Raw genomic sequence first — 26,314 nt, forward strand, 5'->3', positions numbered from 1 at the left:
CTGAAGTCCCAAGTACCTGCCCCTTTCATAGGAGACCTCCGCGGCTGCGAAGTTAGGCAAATTATTAATGCTCGATAATGTCAGCCTACAAAACAAGAGATTGCATAAAAGATTGGTACAGGCCAGGTGCTGGCACAACATGTTCACGTCCAGGTGAGGAACATTATAAGTGGAAATTATCGGCTGCACAGAGAGGCGACAGGCAGAGGCCACGCGCGGCGGACATCAAAGGAAGGGTGGGAGGGGGAAAAAACGCATTAGAGAAAAGCCAGAAACACCAGGGGTGCGGGGAAGCAGATTGCCTTCAAGCTTTCAAGCCTTTGAAGACAAATGCTAGACAAATGCCAGCGGGTCGCGCACCTCATGCACTGTCGGAATTACAAAAGCTCTCGCGTTTGACGTGGCCAGCGAGTGGGAGGAAGGAAAGGAGCATATGGGGATGGGGTGTGAGTGAGGGGGAGCAGAAGCCTTTGATGGTGGCGTGCGAGGCCAAGCGCGCGCCTGGGGAAGCTTCATGCTTGAGTGCCCAACATGCATTGTAGCAAATCTGCTGGTTCAAGAGACTTTAGTTCAGATGTAATAGGTTCGAGTATAAATACTCGACCTAAAAAGGTGTGTACAAAGATCGTAGAGCTTATACCGCATGTTTAAACGAGACAGTGCTGTGTTGACTAGCCGCAAACTAAAAAAATTAGGTTCTTTTAACAGTGAACAGCAGTGAATTAATATAAGAGAACGGGCAATTGTAAAAAAACATGCAACCAGTGTCAATCGAAGGAGTGGCTGGGGAGCAAGCGGGGGCAGTGGACACAAACATTGCCAATAGTAATATTGATTTTCCGATCAGTCTGCAAGAGAACTCCCTGGGCCACATACATAATGTAATTTGTAAACGGCTCTATACTTTTTATAATGTGGTGACACTGGGGTCTAACCAGCAATCCACGTCTCACCTCATACACAGTTGTTTCTGTCAGTCTGGCTCTGTTTATTACCTTTGTTCCTCGTTAGCAGTGAAACTGCATTAGTACAGGTGAACTTTGCGCTCCTCTGTGCAGCATTCCAGCTCAGTTCTTGGCAATTATCCACAAGGTCAGTGACATTACCTGTGAGTGCTCAAAAGCTACTTCAGCCTCATGAAAAGCATGCGGAGAAGTGACTCCGCACCATGCACGCAGTGCTGGGCTTGCATTTAACAACCCAGTGCACTCTGGGAGTTGTAGTCTTTGGATTATCGTGCATTGAGTTGCATCAGCTTTTGCTTAGGGGTTTGTTCCAGTGAGTTCAATCTTGGTCTGCTGTCACTTGTTAGTGAAGCTGATATTTATCCATTCAGTGTTTGGCCTGACATGCGTTTCGGTCTGTTAGTGCTTGTGGAGAGTCAGTCAATGGCTGTCTGGCTGTGAAAAGTCCACAGGGTTTAGGTCATTGGTGCCGATTAGGTACCTAGTCGTAGTGTTCAGCCCACTGGATTAAGCAAGCTGCGACTGCACGCTAACGTGTTAAATGGAAAAGTGAAACTCCGGCTCCCAACAAATCCACAGCTGTTTGTGAACCCAATACTATCAAAAAGTCACCCTGCTAACAGCAGTGTGATGTTGACCAAGTTATCGTGGCTGTGCTGGTGTGCTATGTCTGAGTTGGTTGTGCACTCAGCGCTTGTCACTGTTGGTCACTTATCACTGTTGGATATACAAACCCCGTCCTACAATTCTACTTTCCCAGGTCACTCATCAGGGTTCAGACTACCAGACTGCTTCACATGCCTGCAGATGATTTTGAAAGATTGGGCTTACCTGTCCACCCAGAGATGAACCAGGGGTGCCACAGAGGTTTCCAGAAGGGGCAGTAATGTAAATCCGCCCACACCATCAGTAGTAAACCTTGGCATTACAACCAGGAACGCTGCAGCTGATTAGCAATGCAGAAACTCTGTTGCCATATAAGAATAGTTTATTGTTCTCCAATGTTCAAGGCTAACCGCGGTTGTGCAAGCAGACTTTTGTGTACATATCAGGGGCGGTGACAGATTTTCATAGTGGGCGAAGCAAACGCTTGTGTCTAGAGCTTTAATTTGTGTGATGGTCCCGTTGAGCACTGGATGCAGTCGGCACCTCTAAACAACAACATCGAAAGATTGAGGGGCCGATTTACAAGCCCCTTCTGCCTCTTTTACCTGCCTCTGTTGCGTCACTTTTGTGACGCCTTGGCATCGCAAAACCAGCGCCATGCTGCAGGGTATTTACGTGACGCATCTGGGAGATGCGTCACGTTGTAAATCCCTGCGCCAGAAGTAGGCGTTCCGGTGCAGGAACGCCTCCTAAAAGTGGCTGAGAGAAATCTACAAGATTTCACTCAGTCACTTTTGGGCCCATGCTGCGTCAAAACCCTTCGCCTGCTTCAAGCAGGCATAAGGATTGACGCAGCATTGTGAAGATAGGGCACCCCAGAGCCTTGCTGGAGCTGCTTTGCACTTTCGACGCAACTCCAGCAATGCGCCACCTTTATGGCACAGATGCATCACGCTTCTGGCCGTTTTTGCCTCATGGTTCCTTGCGGATGCACCAGTTATTGTAAATCTGCCCCTGAGTTGGGGAGAAAAAAAACAGGAAATCAATTGCAGCAAGGCATTGTTGCTTTTCCCTCGGGAGCTTATCTTGTTATGGAGCTCTGATTGTACATTTGAGCAAAATGTCAATAGATCAAAATCTCGCACCTGCGAGACTTATTGCATTGCAAATGCTTATGTCATGTCACACAGTCTTGAAATGGTTCAGAATCCAATATGGCACAGTAAGAACACGCCACCCACATTACAATTTATTTTTCGGCACACCAGGTATGCTTTATTGACAACTTAGATTTAATGGGTACCCTTCAACTACTGTAAAGCACTTTTTCATTTCCACATGGCTAGTTTGATGTTTTGCACCACACCATGATGAAAAGCATGCGCTAAACCCGGCAAGAGTCCACGTCTTTTCAGACTCAGCCACTGGGTACACACACTTGTTTGCAATCGAATATGACAATCTCTGTATGCATTTCTCATGTTTATCACAGTTCAAAATGGACTTTGTCTTTAAGCAACATGGCCATTTAAGCGCATGGCAATTTGACTAACTAGCAGGCTCCAGGACAAGTAAGATAAAATGTTTGTTTAGCACACGGCACACATCAATGTCGAAAACCACACGAATGCACTCTTCACTAATGATATCATACAATATATATAGTGTTTTGAAAGTATTTGGCTATGTAATTGGTAGTTGGGCTGCCGTTTCAAATGAAATCTACATGTCTACTTTATTATACGGTTAGATGTAACATGCTACAGGCTCTGGTGTTATTTGTCTTGGTTGCACTTCACAGTTCGGGGTTACATGGATGCACAAACATTCTTTTAACAGGACGCGATCTATAATTGTTTTAGCATTTTTTAACCGGATTCGGAATCACTTGGGATATTTGACACATTCCTACACGATCATAACACTCAGATTCAACACTTACCGAGACATGACGACAGACCCGGCCGGCACACTGAATAGTTTAAAGTTATTTTTAAAAATGGAGGTGGGGAGCCGCACCCTGCAAAACAAAATAGGGAGACATGACTGGGTGGGACACAGAGTGTGTACGGCACAGTTCTTCAAACTGTGGGGCGCGCCCCCCTTGGGGGGCGTGGATGGGTTCCCAGGGGGGCGCAAAGGCCTCTGCAAGCACATGTAAATGAAGACGCCTGGAAGTGCAGCAATGCTTATTTGCTGTATTTCCAGGCTGTCTTCATTTACTCCAAAGCCATCAGAGTTGTCTTGGGGCTAGAGGTCAGTGGGGGCACGGGCAGTGTCTGGAGTCTTATTAAGACTCCAGCACAACCGAGTATTTCACAGGTCTTTAAAGACCAATTAAATACCTTCAGGAACTGGTTACCAAAGCTTAGACACTGCCTATTCATTACAATTTCCTTAATGCGCTTGACCTCACCCAAATCTGCAACAGCCCAAAACATGACAAAGGCTCTATCCTCAACCTCATCATCGCCAAAGAGGACTCTACCCAACTGGGAGCAATCCAGCGCAGTGACTGGTCAGACCACCACATTATCACATTCTTCATCAACGAAAAAATTAAACTTAACCCGGCTCAACCCACCAAATTCAAGATCTGGAAAAGGGACCTGAAGAAACAACCCCAAATCCTTGCCTTCCCACACCTGCAGTCTCCTCCTTCCCCCCTCGGGCGCCTCTGACGTACAATCTCTGACCGACCACTACCTCGACTCTATGACCTCAATAATCAACGAAGCCACCCACCTGCAACGGAAGAGAGTCTCCACCAAGAACTCGAACCCATGGTATGACTCAATGAAGACAGGCGTGCCATGCGAATGGCAGAGCGCACCTGGAGGTCAGACCCCTCAGCACTGCACCTTAAAACTCTTAAGAATAAGAGAAATGCCTACTTTAGGAAAATCAAGCGCTCGAAAACTGACTTCTTCAGCCTCCAGCTCGATCAAGCAAAAAACAGACCAAGAAAACTGTTCGAACTAGTCAAAACTCAAACCAAGGAACAACCTCTACATTCAAACAGCACAACAAGCGTTATACCATCCTGTGAAGACTTATCTGCTTTCTTTAAGCTAAAGACTGACAATATAAGAAGTGATCTCCTCAATGATATAAGCCGATACTCCAGCCCCATCAGCATAACTAACACTCAACCTAAAAACAACGCGGCATGGTCGTCCCTCAACACCTACTCTGAAGAAGAAATTAACAAACTGCTCGGCACCCTGAAACCCTCTAATCACCTCACAGACCCCTTACCTGCTAATGCTGTAAAAGACTTCACCCCCCTGCTCCTCCCACTCTGGACAAAAATCATTAACAGCTCCCTGCAACAAGGGCTCATCCCGGACTCCCTCAAGGTGGGGCAAGTCACGTCTATACTCAAGAAACCTACAGCTGACCCTGCTGACCCAAACAATTAACGCCCTATCACCAATATCCCCACCCTGGCCAAACTGCTGGAAAAATGCGTACAACTCCAACTGACAAAACACATTGATCGGTTTGACCTCCTCAATCAGGCTTCAGAGCAAGACAGTACGGAAACGGCCATGGCGCACGTAATTGATGACGCCCTCCAAATCCTTGATCACAACAATTCCTGCCTCCTTATCCTACTTGATCTCTCTTCAGCATTTGACACTGTCACACATGAGAATCTGCTGGAGCTGTTAAACACCAGAATGGGTTTATCCGGAACTGTTCTCAAATGGTTCACTTCCTTCCTACATAACCGGTCTCAGAAGTTCAAGATCAACAGCGTGTTGTCCTCATCTGTGCCTGTAACATTAGGCGTTCCACAAGGATCTTCCCTCTCCCCCACTTTGTTCAACCTGGTCATGGAACCACTCACCACATGGCTTCAAGCATCTAATGTACACTTTCACATGTACGCCGATGACACTCAACTCTACCTCAAACTCCAATCCCCGGAAGACATCAAACTTCTGAACTCCACGCTCAGAAACGCCCAATCATGGTTGGCTGACAATCACCTCAAACTAAATGCCCTGAAAACCGAGTTCCTTCTGATCGCACCTCCGGCGAAACTCGCCATCTCCCAAACCTGGCTCAAGCACCTTCCTGCACTCCATTTCCAACCCACCATCGTGGACTCCGCGAAATCCTTAGGCATCACTCTTGACGCTAATCAACATGCAGCAGCACATTAGCAAAGCAACTAAAGGAGCTAATTTTCAAATCAACACTTTGAGGAAACTTAAACCCTTCCTCCCAGCTAAAGACTTCCAAACTGCTGTACAAGCCCTAGTCATCCCACGCATAGACTACGGAATAGTGGCTTTCAGCGGACTCCCCTATCTACAACTGCACCCCTAAGAGCCTCCTTGAACGCTGCAGCGAGACTTATCACCGGATCAAGGAAACATTCGCATATATCCCCCGACTTAAAATCACTGAACTGGCTGCCGTTTGAAGCCAGAATACAGCTGAAAATCGCCTGCATGACACACTTGGCCGTACACCACAAGTCACCCGACTACCTCACTCAAAAGCTGACTATATCAGGAGGCTCTAGATCCAACAGAAGCAGACAAAAAAATCTCCTCCTGAAACCTCGAAGATTCCGGAAGGAAAAAACATACAAACGCTCCTTCTCAGGAATGGCACCCAGGATCTGGAATGCACTCCCTCCTGAAACCAGACATATCTCCTCCACTGCATTTTTTAAGAAAGAGGTAAAAGCCATCCTGATGGCTAAATTCACCTGAACGCTACATTTACTGGACCGAAGACCTTGCTCCGTTTTTTTTTTTTTGTATTACTGGTTATTCTGATTATCTTTTTGTATTATGTTTTTATCTGACTGCTATCCTACTTTGTATTATGTTTTTATCTGATTGCTATCCTTTTTGCATTATGTATTTAATCTGATTGCTATCCTATTGGGCAATTCACTTACTACCGACTACTATATTGTACCCAATAGTTTGTTTAATCACCCTCTTGTTTCCCCTAGACCTTGTTTTCTGTAAAGCGCTCTGATATCTGCAAAGATCTTGTTCGCGCTATATAAAACTTTGAAATAAATAAATAAATAAATTGTATTATAAATTTACTGTAGTGAGAAAATACCTTTCATGAAAAGGAATACAAAAAAGGAGTACAAAAAAAGGGTTGCCAATAGAAAAAATGCCTGGCTTGTATGTTTAAAGAGCCTGCAAAGACTCTGCTTTGACACTAAATATGGTCTTAAATAAAAAAGGTATGTATTTATTTGTAAAGTGACTTTGTCTGTTCCTTTTATTTTCAGTCATGAATCATTCAGGCAGCCCTAGAACACATTTAAAAGTGCTTTATATTTGCCTTTAAAAGTACGCACAGATAAGTGCTGAAAATAGGGCTTTAGGTGAATGTTTATTTTTGTAATGTCTGCAACATCAAAATAATGAGCTGGCAACCCTAATCAGAAGACTGGAAGTTTGTTGCGGGATCAGCACATTATTTATTTCACCCTCTATTCCCTGATTAATTCCATAATCGCAATAGCTTAACTTATATCTGAAACCCTACACCACATCAATAACATGCTGATTAAATTCAAGTGTCTGGGAATTCACCCTGCATTCAGACAACTCACTGCTCATTCTCACCCTTCACCATCACACTCACCCTGCACTCTCAGCACATAGTTAGGATTTTCCCTCATTTGCCACATAATCCATCATCTGCAGCATAATTTGCAGATTTAAAAATGCAGCAACACATGTTACCTCACAGTGGAAGGCTCTTTCTAAAGGTAGACTGGTCACATTTCTGTTGCTTATTGCTATATGTGGGTGTTAATGTGGTACTTATGAGGGGCAATAAAGGCCAGGACAATGTTAACAAGTGTAAAAATAGCAAAATAGTGCAGTAATGCTATCACAAAATATGCAGCATAATTCGCCTTTGCTTGCTGCAGAATTGTCAACCATGCTGCATAATTTGGCCTTCTCCTGCCGCATAATTCCAATGGCCCTGTTTATAGTGCTATGAGGTCCTAGACTGTAGCAGAAAGCACTGTGAATATGTAGGTCATTATTTTAAAACAGTATTTACATACTCTAAGCTAGGCTGCTGCAAAATGATGCAGTGATTGAGATAAAACAAGTTCTTACAAAATATACTTTTTAGTAATAAGTAATCAAACTATCTAATGCAGACATTTTTGTAAGTGTCTCCACTATTCCAGATCCATGCTGATAACTCCTTACATTACATCTTTAAAAGAATAGATCTTTGCCACCATAAAGCTTTAAGCAGATCCACTGGAATTATTCAGCAGAAGAGGACAACATAATGTGGCAGGTTTGACTAAATTATGCGGCAAGAAAAGGTAAATTATGTAGCACAATGTGCCACATTGTGTGGTTAGCATTACTTCATTATTTTGTCATTTTAACTCACGGTAACGCTGTCAGGGGAAATATTTCACCTCATTAGTACCCGTTTAACACCCAAATACAGCAGAAAGCAACTACAAGATTACCCGTCAATCTTTGCAAAGGGCCTTCCACTGCTCCGGAACATGTAGCAAATGCACTAAACTGATAATTATGTGGAAAAAGCTGCTGCTGCAGAAACTCATAATTCCAGTGGCCCTGGCTTTAAGTGACTCAATCAATTAATGGCCGGTAAGAAGACCGGTTTCTTTTTTAACTTTCTGCACTACTGCCAAACACTTAGTTTCAGGCACCGGCATCTGAAAGTCAGAGTTAACCATTCAGGGGAAGTTTTTTTGTGAAAGCAGAGTCCATGGGGTGGCAGGTAGAAGGCCAGCAGGGTTGCATTCAGATGCAGAGCCCTAATCCTCTCAATCCTTGGGGCCTCACAGAAATGGTCTAGGAAAGGAGCAAGGTTCAAAGATATTGTCAAGGAGAAGGCCCAGAATAAGGAGCACTGTATGCAGAATCATTTTTAGGTTTCGCCGGACGTCCACTGCGCAGCAGTGTTCGCGCAGGCGAAATCTTATGTTTTTCAGTACGGGGCTTTGTCCCGCCTCTCTCTTCCATTGGCTAGCACCATAAATGGAGGCTAGCCATTGGAAGAGAGATCTGTCCGTAATTCACAGAGCAGATTCGTGAGCGTTCCGGCGATTTTTTCGCTCTCCGCCCCTTTGTGAACGTCATTGCGGGGGTGGGCCATTGTGGGTGTTGTCTTATTTTTTTTTGTCACTATGTTTGCAGCCGCCATTTTTTCATGAAGCTGGGGTGGGCGAGTTCGATTGGGAGCGTTGGTGAGTGCTAGTTTTTCTTGTTCAGCTTCTACGCACTCTGAAGTCTGCGGACTCCGTGAGGCGTAGCTCCCGACATGACCTCGGGGCAGTCTGTGGCCATACCGAGGTGTTTTATAATTGGACCCTCTCGAGGCGCACTGACGGTATAGCGTTTCATGTGATTGTGATACCGTAGGCAACATGGTGGTGGCTAATGTCCTTCGAGCCGCATTTAGTAATATGGTAGGAAAGATTCCAGTGTGCTGGTGGAGTCTGCGAGTAAGGTATCCTGGACATGGGCTCATTTAAAGTCATAAACCACTGGCGCTACTAAAGACGACGTGCTTAGCCCACTCGTTAAACTAAAACAATTGTGTGACAGTAGGACTTTGAAGTAAAACGAATTGTTCCTGGAAAGACGAGCTTTCCATCCCCGCATCTTTGTCGATATTGGGTTTATTTTTGGGAAGGGGACAGCATGTACATGTTTTTCTAACGACCCATATCCCCCGGTGCTCTGAACGCGTCTATTCCAAAATTCTTTCCCCGGTTTGCTAGCCACGTTATAGCTTGATTAAATGCAGGTGCTGAGAAGCCGCGCACTAAGGCTGCAGCAAACCGCGTTGAATCCCGCCAGCTGTGCTTTTTGCTGCTTTGAGCTTGTGGATACGTCACGGTGTGCACTTTTGGCAATTGTAGATTGTTTTTTCATGGCGCCCCGTTTCTACGCTCTAAGTAACGGGCGTTACAGCGGCCATGGACCAAAATGTAATCGAGGAAAAATGGTCCTAGTCCCGGGTTTGGTGGTAGGCGGCAATATTTGTGGCGCTCCTGTGAGCCCCAGTGCCACTGAACGCTATGCAATAGTGACGGGCATGATGTCCCTTGTTAATGGCCCTCATTTGCATTATATACTTAGGTGACTAGAGATTGACTTCTTACTTCACAATACACAGCACATTGTGCAACAAACAGACTTGGGGCTGCAGGCACACATGGTCTCTTTATCGCCGCCTTTCAGGGCATGCAGGTATGTGCGGCGTGGCTTTCATCAGTGCAGCAGGTGCAGTGACGCCGGGGCTCAGAGGCCAATTAGCCCAGATTGTTGTTGCCTTCCTCTGGGGTCCATGGCACCCTGGCAAGGCTGCTGTCCGGAGCCCCGCATGAGTTGCCTGCTCGATGCCCAGCAAGGCCCAGCGTTACGCAACATTAGCGCAGCACGAGTGAACATCGAGCCCGTCCCGGATTAAGAGCTTCTCAATGGCTCACTTATTCACGCAATTACCGGCCGCATGCGAGCGGGGGCCGAGGCAAGAGTGCGGCCGTCCTCTTCCACGGGTCACCTTTAACAGGCGCGTGCCGTCCTCAGGTCACCTTTTCCAGGCGCGTGCTGTAGGGAAAGTGGGTCCTTTGCGCATTTGGGAGGGGGACTTGATATGCTGTAAATCTGGCTGATATGCTGTAATGCTTTAAAGACGGATGTCCGCACCGGCGCCAGTTTGATATCACTGGATGCGGCCACCCTTCCGTGCCTGCGCCTATGTTTTTAAAGACCCTGCCCGGTGGTTGGAGCTCCACGATACAGTGAGTATGGTTACCCCGAGATTGGTGGGTGGAGCGCTACTGCTACGGGACTTTGCTTCCCGTTACCGCATGTCAAGGCGCTCATGTGTATTAGTTTAATGCTAGAACCATTGCGGGTATTTTGAACTGTAGTCCGCTGCCCCCGCCACGAAAGCTCATTGCTATTATGCAGACGTAGCTGATGCTGTTCTATTGGTCAAGAGCTGCGAGCGCTGTGAAACTTAGCCTGCGGTCGGCGCCCCTCACCCCCCCCTCTTTTTGTAATCATATCGCTGCATATAAAGTCTGTGCTGACGCTGGCTAACCGGTGATTTGTTCCCAGTGCTATGTGTGTCAGCTCCCAGCTCCATGCCTCGCATTTTTCATGATCGTATTGGCAGAGGCCCCTCTAATACTGCTATCAGTGAAGTAGTGTGGCTCACTGGTTAGAGGCGGCAGACCCGAGAGCAGAGGACGGCCCGGGACCAAGGTTCGATTCCCGGCGCGGCAGGTTTCTGGACCAGGGTCAGCGGACTCGATAATTCTCTCGCCTCGGTGCCCACTCTGATCAGCGATCACACTCGGCAACTCTGGGCATTAGCTTGCCTCATCTTCACTAACGGCCCCACCAGACCGCCGGGGATGCCTGGTCTCACCCTGGAGATACCCATTAAGGGACCATCTCTCAGGGAAGCCAGGAAGGGTTTCGCAGCGGTCGAAGCGCCTTGGGACCCTCCGGGTAAGTAGTGCGCTATATAAATGCCTATACATTTACACTTACATTTATATCTTTGGCCAATGGATGGCAATTATATTGTCAGAACAGCGTCTTGATGCAGTCTATTGCTGACAGCTAGAGCAGGGCTCGAGGCCTCCCACTTCATGGCCTCTGGCTATTCCTCTGACCCCGGCACGCAGTGTTCCCACGGCATGCTGTACCCCTTGATGCGGAATACTAAGGCCCAGCAGCCACTGCGAAGCAGATGCGGAGCTCCGTGCACAGGTGAGCACTGCCCGGCTGCCACTAACTGTCACACAGCCGCTTCTCTGCTACGCGAGCACTAATCACTTCACCGCCCCCGCAGCACTCACCTCAAAGCCACTCAATCACCACTCACCTCACTGACACACAGCCACCATTCACCTATCTGACATACCGCCACCATTCACCTCACTACCCCGACGCAAGATTCACCTCACAGCCTCGCAACCATCAATTCTCACTAACACACTGTCATCATTCACCTCACTACCCCCGCTGCATTCACATCACAGCCACTCAATCCCCAATCATCACACTGACACAGTCACTATTCTCCTCACTGCCATGTAGCCACTGGTTACAGATGTGGCTTAACGGCTAGAGCGGCCGACTTTGAAGCTGGGAAATATGGTTCGAGTCTGGCAGAGGCTCAAGCATCCTGTGACTCTGGGCAAATCACTTAACACAATCTCCCCTCGCTCTGATATTGAGTGATATTGAGTTCGCGCAATATAAAACTGCAACATCAAAACAACTGTCCCACAGCTATCTAGGCTCACTCATTCGGAGCTACCACTCGCATCCCTGCCATGCAGCCCTCACTCACCTTACCGCCCCAGAGTCCTTACTCATCTTACCACCAAAGAGGCTTCACTCACCACATCTGCACACACACATCGCTCATCTCACTGGCTCGCCGACACCACTCACCACACTTTATATTGCAGTCACCACGCACCTCACTTACACACAGCCACCCTCGTCTCACTGCCATGCAATCAAAACTCACATGTCTGCCACACAGCTAATACTCATCACAAGCCATCACTCACCTCACTCCCACGCAGCTTTCTAATGTGGTACAAGAGAGACTCTCAGATCACAGGTCCGTGATTATTAGATTTGAGAATTTCCTTTTTTTTTTTTTAACATTTCAACAACCATTATTTATTTTTTATGTAGTAGTTTGAGGTATGTATACAAAGATTCAAAACACAAATAATATCAAAGCAAGGATATGTCATATTTTTCAAGTCTCAGCAGGAACAAATGAGAATAAAATTCCCCCAGCGCAATAAATAACAGCAGAGACAAAAAAAAAAATCACACCAACTGCATCCTACCATCTATACAAACCTTCAAATATACGTCCCAATTCATACTACCATCTTACCAATGCTAACACACAACTAAAAAGAGTGCATCAATGTGAGGACAGATTTGAGAATTTCCTATTGACAACTGCACATTTTAAAATATTAAAAACTGGAATTACAAGTTAAACACAAACAAAATGCTCCAATGCAACTAATTAAACAGTAAGACACCTCACAAAAATGAATCAAGTTGATTGTAATATTCTACTGTTAAAGCCTGACTGATCTGAGAAGCTCATAACTTGAGGCAGGAGAAGGAGCAATGGAAATGCAGACAAGGCCTGTGTTCCTCTGCAGGCAAAATGCATCTTCTCCGCAGAATCTCCAGTGCAGTATCACCCAGCGGGGAGCAAACGCCGTGACTCTAACTGCTTCTTGCTCAGCAGCACTGCTCATTCCGCCACATTCTGCTGCGTTAAGGAGGTTGCCTACTGCCATATTGCCTATGGCGCGGGGAAATTAACTAATTTACACAGAATCACTGGGCAGTGAGCAAACGTCGTAACTAGATTCAAAACTATTGTAAACATATATAGGCTAATTTCTTAGTCTTATCTATCCCACAATCTATTTTGCGCCCTGATTTAGGTCCTAAAAGCAGCGTGTTGTGGTTTGTGTGTGGCTCTGTGTGCGTGGCTCTGTGTGCCTCTGTGTATGTGTGTGTGGCTCTGTGTGTGTGTGTGTGTGTGTGTGGCTCTGTGTGTGTGTGGTTCTGTGCGCATGGGCTGTGTGTGTGTGTTTGTTTGGCTCTGTGTGTGTGTGTGCAAATGCAATAGGTCTCGCATTTGCAAGAGATTAAGCTATTGGCATTGTAAATGACAATGCCATTTATTTGTCTGTTTTCAAAACCAACGCATAAATAAAAATGTTGTCATTTACAATTCCAATAGCTTTAACTTTTGCAAAGGCGAGACCGTTGCATTGTAAATGCTTGTTATGTTTACAAATGGCCAGAGACCGCTTCTTTAGAGAGATAACCCAAAGAAGGTGACAATATAAGTGTTTTTTATTTTTTAAAGGGTCATTCATTAGTGAAGCTGATACTGCTGCCAAGTGTGTAAGTGGCCACTGCTGGTTATCATAAAGGAGCAGATGCCGCAGGACTGGGATGCCAGGTATTTGGGGGGCCGATTGTTCTTTCAAGCATTAGGACAGAGGTGATGATCCATCATGTTGGGGACGAGGTAAAAGAGGCAGAGGAGATAGCCTGCTACTCAGGACTGCAGTTATCATTAGTGCAGAAGGTATTGTCGCATTGGGGTCAAAGAGTATGAGGGGCTCACAACACCCCAATTATGGGGAGTAATTTGTTAAGGATATCTTTTTTTTAATGCATTTGCTGTTTTATAAGTCTCATATTCGGTGCGGTTCATAAGCTATAGAAAAAGTATTCCTGAAATCATCTCATAAGCCCAGCTTCCTGCACGCAGCCATGTCCCTCTCGCTCCCCCAATCCTTCCCATAAAGTTTTGGAGGGGGGCCCGACCTCAAAACATTTTGCTTAGGGGGGGCTCAGAGTAAAAAAGTTTGAAGACCTCTGGTGTAGGGAGACATGACGTCAGACACCGATGATGAACCCTAGGCTTTACCAGCGGCTGGGGTGGGCGGAGAATTAAACAGGCAGACTGTTTGTGGTGGTGGGAGGGAGAGCACCCGGGGAGATGGAGCTGTGAAGCAGGAAGCACTGCGTTTGTTTAAAGTTTTTTGATAAAAAATTGGAGGTGGGCGAGTCGTGCCCTGCAACGTAAAATCAAATGCAGCTAAAGGATTCTCCCATTCTCTTGTGCGCCGCGGAGAGCCCCTGCTGCCAAGCATTACATATGTATACGAAAGCGGGCGTCATGCTGAAACAAAGAGTGGCGCCCCATACATAAAACATGTGTGCGTGCCTGCAATTGAAGCGGACGTCACTGTAAATAAAACAAGAACACATTCATTTGTGAACAAGTGGCGCGCACGTCACGCCTGCGCGGGCACAATCATAGCTCCTCCCACGGCCTATTGGTGTTTATTACGCGCTTGGTGCGTGTAATATACACCAATAGGCCATGGGAGGAGCTATGCACGTGCTTCGAGCCAATTGCATGCAGTCTTTTACAATAAGACGCACGCAAAGGCAAATGGGGGAGCTGAAAAGGAAAAACACACGCACGAGCGTGTGCGATTCCTAGGCCAGCTCACATTCCCCGTTTTTACCTACTAAAGCTCACGTGACTTGCGTGAGCACTGCTGCGCAGTGCAATGCAGGTCGCGAGACCTAAAAACCAGCAAGAGAATAGCTGTCCAAAGATAAAAAGATACCTGCTCAAACTATGATAGATGGTTCTTATGTAGATGGGAAAGTTCCCTCACTGGGCGGCTACAATATGCAATAATCTTCTGATCGAGATCTAACTTTGTGACAACTTATAGTCCATCAGAAAAAAATCTATTAAAAACTCAACTTTTCTACTAAAGCCGAAAACCAATGGGCCCTGTTTGGTAGCCATAAGGTAGTAAAGCATGTTTAATTAAAACTTAGTATTGTGAACCAATTATATCAACAGAACATTGTTTTATTAGAATTAAACAGTAGCAGCATTAAAAGGTCCTAAACAGGTCATCTTATCGAAGGGTAAAAGGCATTACTGACACAAACATTGGCAAGGCCTATACATCTGGTGTTGGGTGCCAGCCTTTTGGCGTGGTCATGGTTCTGGTAAAACGTTATTGTTGCAGATGCGAACAGGCCCTTACCATTGTAAAACCAACACAAACAAAACATGACAAAGCAAAAATCCTTTTTGGGTCTAAAAACTCACACATTATCATAGGAGTCCTTGGCACTGAAAGGTATTACTTATGCAGGTATGCTCATTAAGAGCAGAAATGATTCGCTCACAATATTAGCCAATGGTTGATGTTGGCTGGAGAAAAACGTGAATGACCGCAGGACAATGGATGAAAAAGGATGACTGTAAGTCCGTGGCATAATACAAAATGACAGGGCCTCTCTGCAGAATGTAACGTGGGGCTCTAGAGTCTCCCAGAAGGACAGGTAGTTCTTGATCATGGACTAAATGAGGGTAGAAAGGCCCAAAGGGTTAAGGGCCCCATAAGGGGTTGAGGACGCCCCCTGCCTTACGCACCTTCGCTGGGCCTATCTGCCAGCGATTTTTATATAAGTTTCTGCTCGGGAAAGTTGAGTGGCTTTTCTGCGCGTTCAGCTATTTCATATTCCAAGCCATTGCCCGTATTCTGCAGGTATGCAATGGCATGGCTGATGCGGGCACCCTCCAAAAGCAGGAACTTACCCACGGGGCCTCCTTAGCACCCCTGCTAGAAGTAATATATATATATATATATATATATATATATATATATATATATATATATATATATATATATATAACTTCACTTCGTCTCAAAAGTTTCCATATCACGCTCTCCGAATTCCCAAAAACGCCAGAGATCAGCAGAGTCCAAGGGTGTTTATTGACACCTTACTACATGTTTCGGCTTCCAAGTGTAGTAAGGTGTCAATAAACACCCTTGGACTCTGCTGATCTCTGGCGTTTTTTGGAATTCTGAGAGCGTGATATGGAAACTTTTGAGACGAAGTGAAGTTATTAAGGCTACCGGCGTGCTCTGCCGGCATTCACGCCACTTCCCACGGGGCCTCCCGCAACCCTTTGGAGCAACTTTGTATTTGGATAGATATATATATATATACACACACACACATTTAGTAAAATCAAAGTTTTGGCAACGCTAGAACTAAAAAGGAGTGGTTGGTATTAAAGAGGTTTGTGGGAATGGGCTCCTGCTTTCAAGCACCTGAAATATCGTAATCCGTAAATATATTTAAGTTTCTTTATCAGTAAATCGCCCAACAAATATGCAAAACCATCATGAAAAAAGCAACCTTTATTTTTGCATAAGTCATTTACAAAACTGTTTAAGTTTACAATAGTGCTCAATAAGAATCGTAGACTAGAGAGCAATGCGGACATCCGTTTAAATGTTATTGTATCTTTTTACAATTTTGGATTTCGTAATTTGGTTTTCTACCACGTCTTTGAGTTCCCAAAAGCCTACCCAGAATAAAACGCTATGGAAACGAACAATGTGTAAACTGGAAATACAATGGAGTGTACATCTACTGTAAAATGCACTATTAATTCCACAAACTTTAAATTAAAAAATCACCATTAAAGCATAAGCTTTGCCTTAATTTCCAGTGACCAAGTACAAAACAAACTGCTATCAGGTTGATGCAGTTTGGAGAGCTCTACTGTTTGCACCACTATACTAACACTAAGGGCTCTATCACAAATTACAGAGGGAAAATGTCTCTTCTATAGACACCACTGCAGGAGAGGGGGACTCTAGAAACACCTAAGCGCCACTTAAATATCTCATGGTTGATCTTCTCCATATGTTAATGTGCTTCATTAACGTTACATTTTTCTTCTTTAAAAGAGCGCTGATACCCTTATTTTTTATTCAATTAACTGCCATACTTCGTTAAAAGGTATCCCCATTTCACAACAAATGCTGGAAAACGAAGCTTTTGCTGTATTTCAACCACATCTTTTACATAGGAGTTGCCTTCATTCTAGCAATTAGGCCCGTTTTATGATCTCACTTTCACGTGCATCAAAATGTTCCATGTATGCAGTCAAAACAATTTATACATATACATGCATATTAGCAACTGCTTTTCAACTATAGGACGAAATTCCCAACCAGATAACATTGGCATTTAAAATCTTCCTACATGTTTTTTCCTTTTAGTTTGGTAACTTAGTTCTTTAAATAAAGTAGCACACAATCAGCTTGCCAAATCATTGAAGAAAAGTGCATTTAGATATGATAAAACAGGTTTTTTTTCTCTTGTGTGAGGGGTGTCAATATGTTCTCCGCACATAATTCAAACAGTTTATCAGAGAGATTCAGAATAGTGTTAAGTATATGCATGCATTGTACTAGGTCTAACAGTATGTTCAACATTGCAAGGTACTATGAAAGCAGCAAACGAAATAAGAAAACTACCAAGAAAAATCTGAGAAATAGGAAAGGCACTCCACGGAGCTACGGCACACAAAATAGAACAAGCATTAGTAAATCCAATAGACTTGGCGATGGCTGTAGACATTTGATTTTGTCAAAATTTGCTTTAGTTTTGTCATGATTTTTTCAAAACTATTGATGGGGAAGCTGATGGACCACCATTAATCTACATAAAATGCGTAAAAGCAGAAAAACGTTTTTGGTGTCAAAAAGTACATGTTGCCATAGTAAACCCTGTCACTTAAGGGAACTTGTGTGCTTGTGCTCCTTGTGAAAAGGCAGAATGCTGTCTTTCACAGAGAAGTCAGTCAGTCAGTTGCTAAAGTAGGCTGATGTAGGCGGAATAACATGTGAATGGCTTAATACTGGATGAAAAGGGCTGGATTAAAGTCCCTAAAATTTTGTATAACATGCTTATAATTTTAGTACAATCAAAAGATCAAGGCTAATGCCAGACTTAAAAAAAACACCAGCAGAATTCTTAGTAGGTCAGCAAACAGGGAAACAAAGGAACATGAACGTGAGGCTGGAGGAAAAATTAAAACTGCAAGACAATGCAAACATAATTTAGGATTCACAGTTATGAGCTATGCGGGGTTCCAGATTAAATGAACAACAATGAAGGGCAGATACACATAAGCCCAGTTACAATGACAGAGGTCCAAATGAGTTCTATGATAGAATAATAGGACCCTAGAGAGAGGTGGTGCCATCCTCAATAACAACAAAGTTGAAATATTTGAAAAGGATTATTAAGCAAAACAGGATCAATGATGCACCTAGAGACTGATTAGATTAGTGATGAGGACATTAATGGAGAATACTTGAGAAGAAAACAAGGGATAAATACCAGAAATGGTCAGGTACATAATATACTCCAGCATGGACATACAATTAGTCATGAAAGACAAATCTGAAGTATATGACTTGGAGACTAAGGAAATATAACTAGGCGGAGGAATGGACGAGATCTAAATATTGCGTGCGATATTCAAACATGGTGTCATGACTTAAGCTTCAGGTGAGACTTGTAAACTAACAGAGGCACTGGGTAAGCAACAGGAAGCAACATTCTAGGCAGTGGGTCTATTCTGACAAAGGGAGATGTCAAGAGTTGAACAACAGAACCAGTTTTCTCTATGACATTTACAACAGAGTGATGAGGATCCCCTATAAGACAAACTAGCCTATGGAATACCCAGGCAGAATGGAAAATATAGAGTGCACTCAAAACTCTTGTCTAAGAAGGGACAGTTTTAGTTTACTTCTGTAAAGTTTAAAATTATGCACACACACTCACAAGGAGTAATGCAGGGCAGTACAAGTCAATGACACTGAAATTATATGTCTGAATTGTCTTTTCGATAACAGTGGGAGAGGCTCAAGCAGGAAAGGTGATGTGTTATTACTATGTGCATCATTGTCCTGGAGGAAACTTCTCTACATACATTCCAGATATAGGTTACCAAAGCGATGTAGAATGAAACGTCTATTAAGCGAGGCTACTTATTGATACATGTATGCAAGAAAAGGAAGTAGTAGGGGGGCACAGAAGGCACAGTCAGACTCCTCAAAGAAAAGCTAAGCATTCTATAAAAGGAAGCACTCGTCGAATGTGAGACCAGGGTATAAAACTGCACACACAGGCAGGAATGCAAGCAAAACAAAAACTAAAAATATGGTCACAAACGAAGTAAAGAATCCTTAATATGATCGTAGTCTCAAACTAGACCTATTTAAGCACATTTAGCTACTTTATAGCAAATAACGCATTAAAGTGCTACCATCAGAGGAAAGCCATTACAGGACAGAAATGTCTTCTTATTGAAGAAGAAATTATCCAGACTTCATGGGGAGGGGTAGACATTTCAGCCCATTTCCAATTTTTATTTAAAAGATGGTTATTTTCATAATATGCCATTTGAAGTTTTATATATTACAAGTAACGGAATGATGACCTAAGAATTATTTAGACATTTAAGTACACATTCAGAAGTATTTCCTACAAACCAACTGGAACAAGAAAAATCCACCCAAATATAATCCATATTTAATGATAATGAAGTACTAGTCAATGTGTTTTCAATTTGAGTCTTAACATTTACCAGGACTTCATCTTAAATAGGTGAACTATCAAACTAAATTTGCTTCTAGATTTGATGAATTCAATAAGACTCTGGTACTATGAACTCAAAGTCTTTACTGATATCAGAAGTATTTTGTTTGAAACCATCTAGTTCTGCCTGGGGCGTGAACACATCATGCCAGCTCATAGGCTTCGATGGGGATCCAGACTCCGCTGCTTGACATACAGACCTTTGTTTCACAATCTCAGTATTACAAACAATGTCATCATTCACAACAGAAACGCTGGTCGAAAGATGTTCATTAATAGTATCTGGTTCCTGTTTAATTTGTGAGGGCTTGGCTGGGTGGAGAAGATAAAGCCTCGTGTCCTTGGACGGGTCTTGATTATGGGCTGATCTCATGTGTGTAGTAATTACTTTATAGTCAATGAAATAATTGCCACATGTCAAGCACTGATACCTTTTCATTTTTGTGTGACGGAGTTCATGCTTTGTACGGTACTCTGCCAAAGGAAACACTTTCTCACAGTAATGACAATGATATTTCTTTTCCCAAGAATGACAATTGAAATGTCTTTTTAAACCTCTTAAACACACATAAGATCTTTTGCACACAATGCAAATATAGTAGACCTTTCCTTCAATAGTGAGCTCGTAATGGTCTTCATGCTTCACCTTCATGTGTTTGCTGTCTGGGGGACCGTCAATAGATCTTAGCAGATCGACTGCTTCATCTTCATCAAGTTCCTCCTTAATTGGAATAACTATGTCATAGGTGTCTTCACCAATGTTTGCATAAACCTTGCAGTCATTTGACAGCCCTTCAAGATCAGATGGCGTATCTAGAGTGATTATTTTCTTTCCATCCATAATGTGCTGCAATCCTCCTTCTGTACTTCCGAAGTCTTTGTTGCTTCCAGAATTACTAGCTGCAACTTTAATTTTTAGCTCTCCTGGTTTAGAAATATTTTCTTGAGTAAAGATAGCCAACTGTGGCTTCTGAACTGTTTGCCTATCACTGGATGATTCTTTTACTCTATTTCCCTGCTGATTAAACGAGCTTACTAATGGATACAAGCTAGAAGGCCAATTGCTGTTTGTAGGGCTCATGGGGCCACTTAGACCATATGTTGCCACACGTGGTCCTTGAACATTTGGTCCATTATCTGATGCTTCTTTTACTGGATTTTTAAATGCACTGGTCACTGCATATGGGCTTGTTGGCCAACAGGTGTTATTAATTGACACAGGGCTATTATCAAGGATATTTACAGATGAGACCTGCTGTACAACTACATTTATTGTTGGGGAGATTAATTGCTGAGGGAAGGTGGTGATGCTAGGACAATTAAGGAGAGGTTGATTTAGTAACACAGTGTTAGGAATAATAGGATTCTGAGAGGAGCCAAATGTTGCAACACTCCCTTGTGCTTCTCTTGGGCTGAAGGTAACAGATACATTAGGTGAAGTTGGTTTATCACCTTTTGAGGGCGAAATGAATGGAGATGTGAGCTTTGAAATAAACGTTGTTTGAGCAGAAGTGCTACTACTGGCACTCGCATTTTGTTTCAGAAACGTAACTGTATCTGAAATAGTCTTTATTGGTATTGCAGAATCTGTACAAATACTTTGAATTGACCCTAGTTTTTCAATACTAGCTTGCGGCGGTCTTTGGCTTGACAGGTCAACAGATAAATTAGATTGAGATGGTCCATCTCCTTCGGAAGGTGCAATGGGAAGAGGAGTTGGTTTTGGGTTAAATGGAGTTTGGGGATTAGTACTAGTGCTGGGGCTTGTCTTTGGCAACTGAATTGCATTTGAAATTGCGGTTTCTGTCGCAACTGCAGTATTATTTAAAACACATGGTTTTGGAGGAACTAGCTGAGAACAAATAATGTAGCTTGGAGTTTTCCCCTTTGAAGTAAGTTCAGTTTGAGCAGGAGCTGAAGCATTACTGTAGGCACTCGTCTTCTGCTCGGGCAATGCAACTGGATGCAATCTAGTAGTTTGTTGTGCCATCTCAGGATTTAAAACGGGTGGTTTTGGTGCTACAATCTCAGAACAAAAAATGATATCCTCTTCAGAGTCTTTTCCCTCGTCCTTGGAATCTGCAAGTTGCTTGGTTTCCTTGAGCTCTTTATTAGACAAAACAACCCCAGGTACAACAGGCAATGCATTAATATGAATGTCTTTGTCAGGTACACTGTTTGTTGTGATAGGCTTTTCATTACCATTATCCTTTTCATCAGCCTCATAGGGAGAGAATTCCACACTGTGGTCCTTGATAAAACTTGCCATGCTTTTCACCTGCGATAGAGGCGCACCCAGATCAGCAAGAAATTGAACTCCTAGCAACTTGCCAGCTCTAACCACTTCTTGCAGCATATCAGAGCGGATCCGAACAATTTTTGAACTGTAAATATAGCTCAGAATTTCTGCAAATATTTCTGCTCTAACAAAACTCAGTTCAACCACTTGACAGGCCACAGAAAACTGCTGGTGAAAGTATGTGCTGGCTGCTGAAAGAATATTTTTGTGGGCTCTAAACTTTTTGTCCTCCACGATAACAGTGACATCGCAAAAGATTCCTTGGACACGCTGCTCATTTAAAGACGACAATAGTGTACCACAGTACTTGGGATCAGTGGCTGTAATCAGTTTTCGGTGCTCCATGCCTATGAAGTGGAGGAAAAGAAGTGAATATTAAAAGATTTGGATCCAATAGATGAAATGCACATTGTTACACTATGTACTGGCCCTGGGATTTCGTATGTTTTACAGGCTATAATCCTTGCAAACATGAAACAACTTTTCCAATCGATAACAAGCACTGGAAAATTAACAAGCCTGTGTTTGATGTGTGAACATATGGAAATGCAGCTTTTGCACTTTAAAGCCAGACAAACGAAAACAGGACGATATTGAATGCTTGCTTGCCTTTATTGGAGGCCTTTTTGTTTCTATATTAGAGGCATGTTTGTTTCTATGTGAAAAGAAGGTCAGATGGCAAGGATATTGTCCTTTGATTTTATGTTGTAGGCTCCATTGCCACCCCAAATTAACTTCACACAGAAAGAAAACAGGACTTTAATGAAGGCAAGGGAGCCTTCACTGCAGACCAGCTTTCGTTTAGGCGGCTCTTATGAGAAGCTGCGGAAGAACTGGCAGATAGGAGGAATGAACTAACGAGGGAAAGAGAGGAACGAGGGAATGGAGGAACGAACAACATTGAAAACGATAAGCACAGCAGAAAAACGGAAATACCATAAGAAAGAACTGAGAGGGAGGAAGATAACAATACACAGGGAAATAAAGAAGGGAAAGGAGGTGTTGGTAGGAAGAACTAGTTTCAACACAGGGAAAAGCGTGAGGGTCAAGAAGAAGGAATGAGACGAAGGGGAAAGTGACATGATAAACAGGTGAGAGAGATGGGTGAGTGTAAGCAACCATCGGCCAAGACTAGAAGGGAAAGTGGAAGGAACAAGCTTTGAGGACCCTACAAAGGCCTGTAGTTGTGCAACACTCCTTCATCTACTTAAATGCAATAACTCTATTGGAGATGGAAAGATACGCGAACAGCCAGTAGCTCTCTAGGCTGAGCCAAGACGAACTTTTATTGTCAAAATCAAGCCAACGAGTTAAAAGAGTCTTGCTAAGAAAACAAGCATTTGGAATGCAATAGGTCTCGCATTTGAGAGAGTTTGAGCAATTAGCATTGTAAATGACAATGCCTTTGATGTAAGTGTTTTGAAAACCTCCAAGCTGTGCACAAACATGCACTTTGTACTTATGGTGGTTGCTTATGAGAAGCAAGGCTGGCAGTTCCTTTGCCTCTTTTACTGCGAGGAGCTGCCATCCAAAACAATCAATCAGACAAACCGCATTGTTTTAGAACAAGAGCAATAATCTTTATTAGGAGTGTAAACCAGCTCTCCTAGAAGTGAAAACACTGATTCGCACTAAGAGGCACGGTGCATCAGACTGCAAATTAAAGCGTATGCATTTTGAAAAAGAAACACAAACTAACTTGCAAATTAATCTGTCACTAGAATTACAAAACTGTTCACACTAATTTTACAATGCTTTGCATCCGATTTGAAAAATGCCCAGTTATTATTTTTTGCACTAATCTTGGGAATTATTTTAGAGCTTACATAGCCTACCTTAGACGCTGCTATTTTTTTGCTCAACATTGTGAAGCTCTGCCTCATCATAAAGTCACGCCAGACTGCGAGACGTGATTTACTATCTCTGGGTAGAAAAGAGTAACGTAACCGAAAGTACTTTGGTAGCTTATGTGCTGTGAGTTTGGTTTAGAAAGCTCACATGGCGATCAAATGATGCAGAGCCACATACATCTAAATTAGCTTAGCCCAATTAACACTTCTGTGAAGGTTCACTGAGCTAATTACCAGCTGTGAAGATCTGCTCATGGCCTTAGTTTAGTTGAGAAAACAGCGACCTCATACACAGTTCAGTAAGTACCACAGAATCAGTGACTCAACTGCTCTTTTGGTGCAAAAAACGTTGTTTAAAGAGTTCCTTAAGATATATATTTTTACATGTTGTTTTGATTTTAATTAAGGCTGCGGGTAATGTGTGATTTGGACAAGATCCAAATTGACTTAAAACAACTGCAGAAAATCTTTAATTATAGTGCATGGCCATGAAGGCCATGTAAATTATGCTAGTCCCCCCCATGATGTGCCCCACACAGTGTTTAAGAGGAGTGCTATCTATGACCAAGTGAGGAGGTTCCCATTTTTCTTGTCCTATTGTGAGATACATTGTAGGAGCTTTGCTTGGGAGATGCTAATAGAGCCACTGGGGGCAGGTAAATAAGGAGATGGAATAGGAAGGATGGAAAGTGACACTGCGAGTGGGGTCAGTGAGAGAGACTAGTGGAAGGGAGGAAGGGAGACACACAGACGGGAATATCGAGTGAAAGAAAAGTAGTTTTAAAAAGAACTGTTTAACATGATTAGTCATAATAATTGTTTAAATACGATGCGCCTATAAAAAGAGTAATTTATTCAAAAATATCTGCTGGTGAGTGTTGGTAATGCGCCAGAGAATGACTCAAATCACTGACCGCCCTTCATTTCCCATTTGGCTTAATATGTGACTTTCATTCATGGCAGAGGGTGAAGTGGGTTATGTTGATGCTAAATGAATGAAGAAATGCAAACCACCGAGTGAAAACAATGGCTTGAGCGGTTATGCAGAGATTACTTCATAGTTCATTTGTCAGCCTTGGTGTTTTGTTTGCAGTTTTATGTAGCCAAACACAACCTGAAGTTATCAGAGCACTTTACATCAAAACCAGTTGCATTACAGATGGACACACTCATTTTTAGGCACAGGGAGATTAAGTGATTTGGCCAGAATCACAGAATGTTTGTGCCTCCCGTCAGACTTAAACCTTGCTCCCCAGCTTCAAAGTCATTCCCCCGAGGTTAAGCTGCACAAATGACTGGTGACATAATTATTAGTGCATTAGCATATTCACAGGGAAGACACATTGGAATTATTTTCCAAATACCCTGACATTGGAAATAGGCAAAAACAGCTGGCAACAAACATTTTATGCCCCACCCCATAGGTGTATTTCCCTCTGTGCATAAACCTGCTTCTCAACTCTGCTCGCACAGGGGGTTGTTGTACTGTGCGTATTGCTCGGACTACGGCTAGCTGGGCACGTTCTGCTTCTTGCCTGGAGTTTCGGTGCTGATGTCGGTGCAATGGTAAGGCTGCAGCTTGTGCAGCTCCTGTAGAAGATTGCCCATCACACAGATACTCAGGTTTGAGCAGCGCTTGGACATGCATCTACCCAGGCTGCAAGGAGAGAAAAAAGCGAAAGGAGGAGCCTGCTCCATCTCCTGTCCTGAAACGCCATGCGGAGACGCCATGCGCGTGCACACCCCCTGTCCGTGCGCACACAAGGATTGTCTCCCTTTGGCAACAAACAGACAACAATAGAGTCTTGCAAGGTGAAGCAGCGCATGCGCAGAGTTCGCTAGCAAGACCTAACAAGGTGAAGCAGCACATGCGTTGCGTTCGCTAGCGAGACCTAAAAAGTCAACAGTTGAAAGGGGCAGAACTAAAGCCCACTCTAAGTCAATTGGAGACAACAGATTTGTTTGACACTGGTCCCCTTAAAAGACAGACTTAACAGTTACTATCTATGGTACACTTTTTAAATGGACTGAGGTCTGATGGCAGTTGCTGTTGTTAATTCAGAAGTAAAACATCAGTTTTGAAACGTTCAATTTAGCGAACATGTTGTACCTTTGTTAAATAAGTATGCAAATTAAAACTTCCATGAAGATATTTACTACACTCTCATTTCTACTTAGGCAGGTCTTGAAGGAATGTCAGGACATGAAAGGTCAGTTAGTGCTTTAAGTACCATGAAGTGCAAGCATTTAGACATTTGTTCTGAGCACTTAAGAGTATATAAATTATATTTTTTAACTAAATAATTGTTGAAAAGGCCAGCTATGAGCAAATTAGATCCGTTCTCCAGAACAGCGGTTTTACTAGATAACATGATATGTTTTACATGTGAAAGTCAATACTTCTTATTGTATTTACTACTCTTATACTTCAGATTTTTTCTAAACGTTTTATGAGGTGCTTTGATTTCACTTCACTAAGGGAAGTTACATTGGTGTTAATAACAGAGT

The 26,314-nt window shown here is 43.4% G+C and overlaps 2 protein-coding genes across 8 annotated transcripts in view; both read right to left on the reverse strand.

Moving 5' to 3' along the window:
- The window catches only part of LOC147718587 (transcriptional regulator Kaiso-like), a 368,583-nt gene that overhangs the window by 153,778 nt on the left and 188,491 nt on the right, over positions 1 to 26,314 (reverse strand). The window lies entirely within an intron of this gene.
- Positions 18,629 to 26,314, reverse strand: part of LOC147718588 (transcriptional regulator Kaiso-like) — a 189,294-nt gene continuing 181,608 nt past the window's right edge. Inside the window, exon 2 of the mRNA XM_086918537.1 lies at positions 18,629 to 22,303. Within this exon, the coding sequence (XP_086774663.1) occupies positions 19,707 to 22,301 (2,595 nt within the window). The 5' untranslated portion in view covers positions 22,302 to 22,303 and the 3' untranslated portion in view covers positions 18,629 to 19,706. The remainder of the gene's footprint in view (positions 22,304 to 26,314) is intronic.

Source organism: Lissotriton vulgaris, chromosome 4_1 (genome assembly GCF_964263255.1).
Source record: "Lissotriton vulgaris chromosome 4_1, aLisVul1.2, whole genome shotgun sequence".
Classification (NCBI taxonomy): Eukaryota; Metazoa; Chordata; class Amphibia; order Caudata; family Salamandridae; genus Lissotriton; species Lissotriton vulgaris.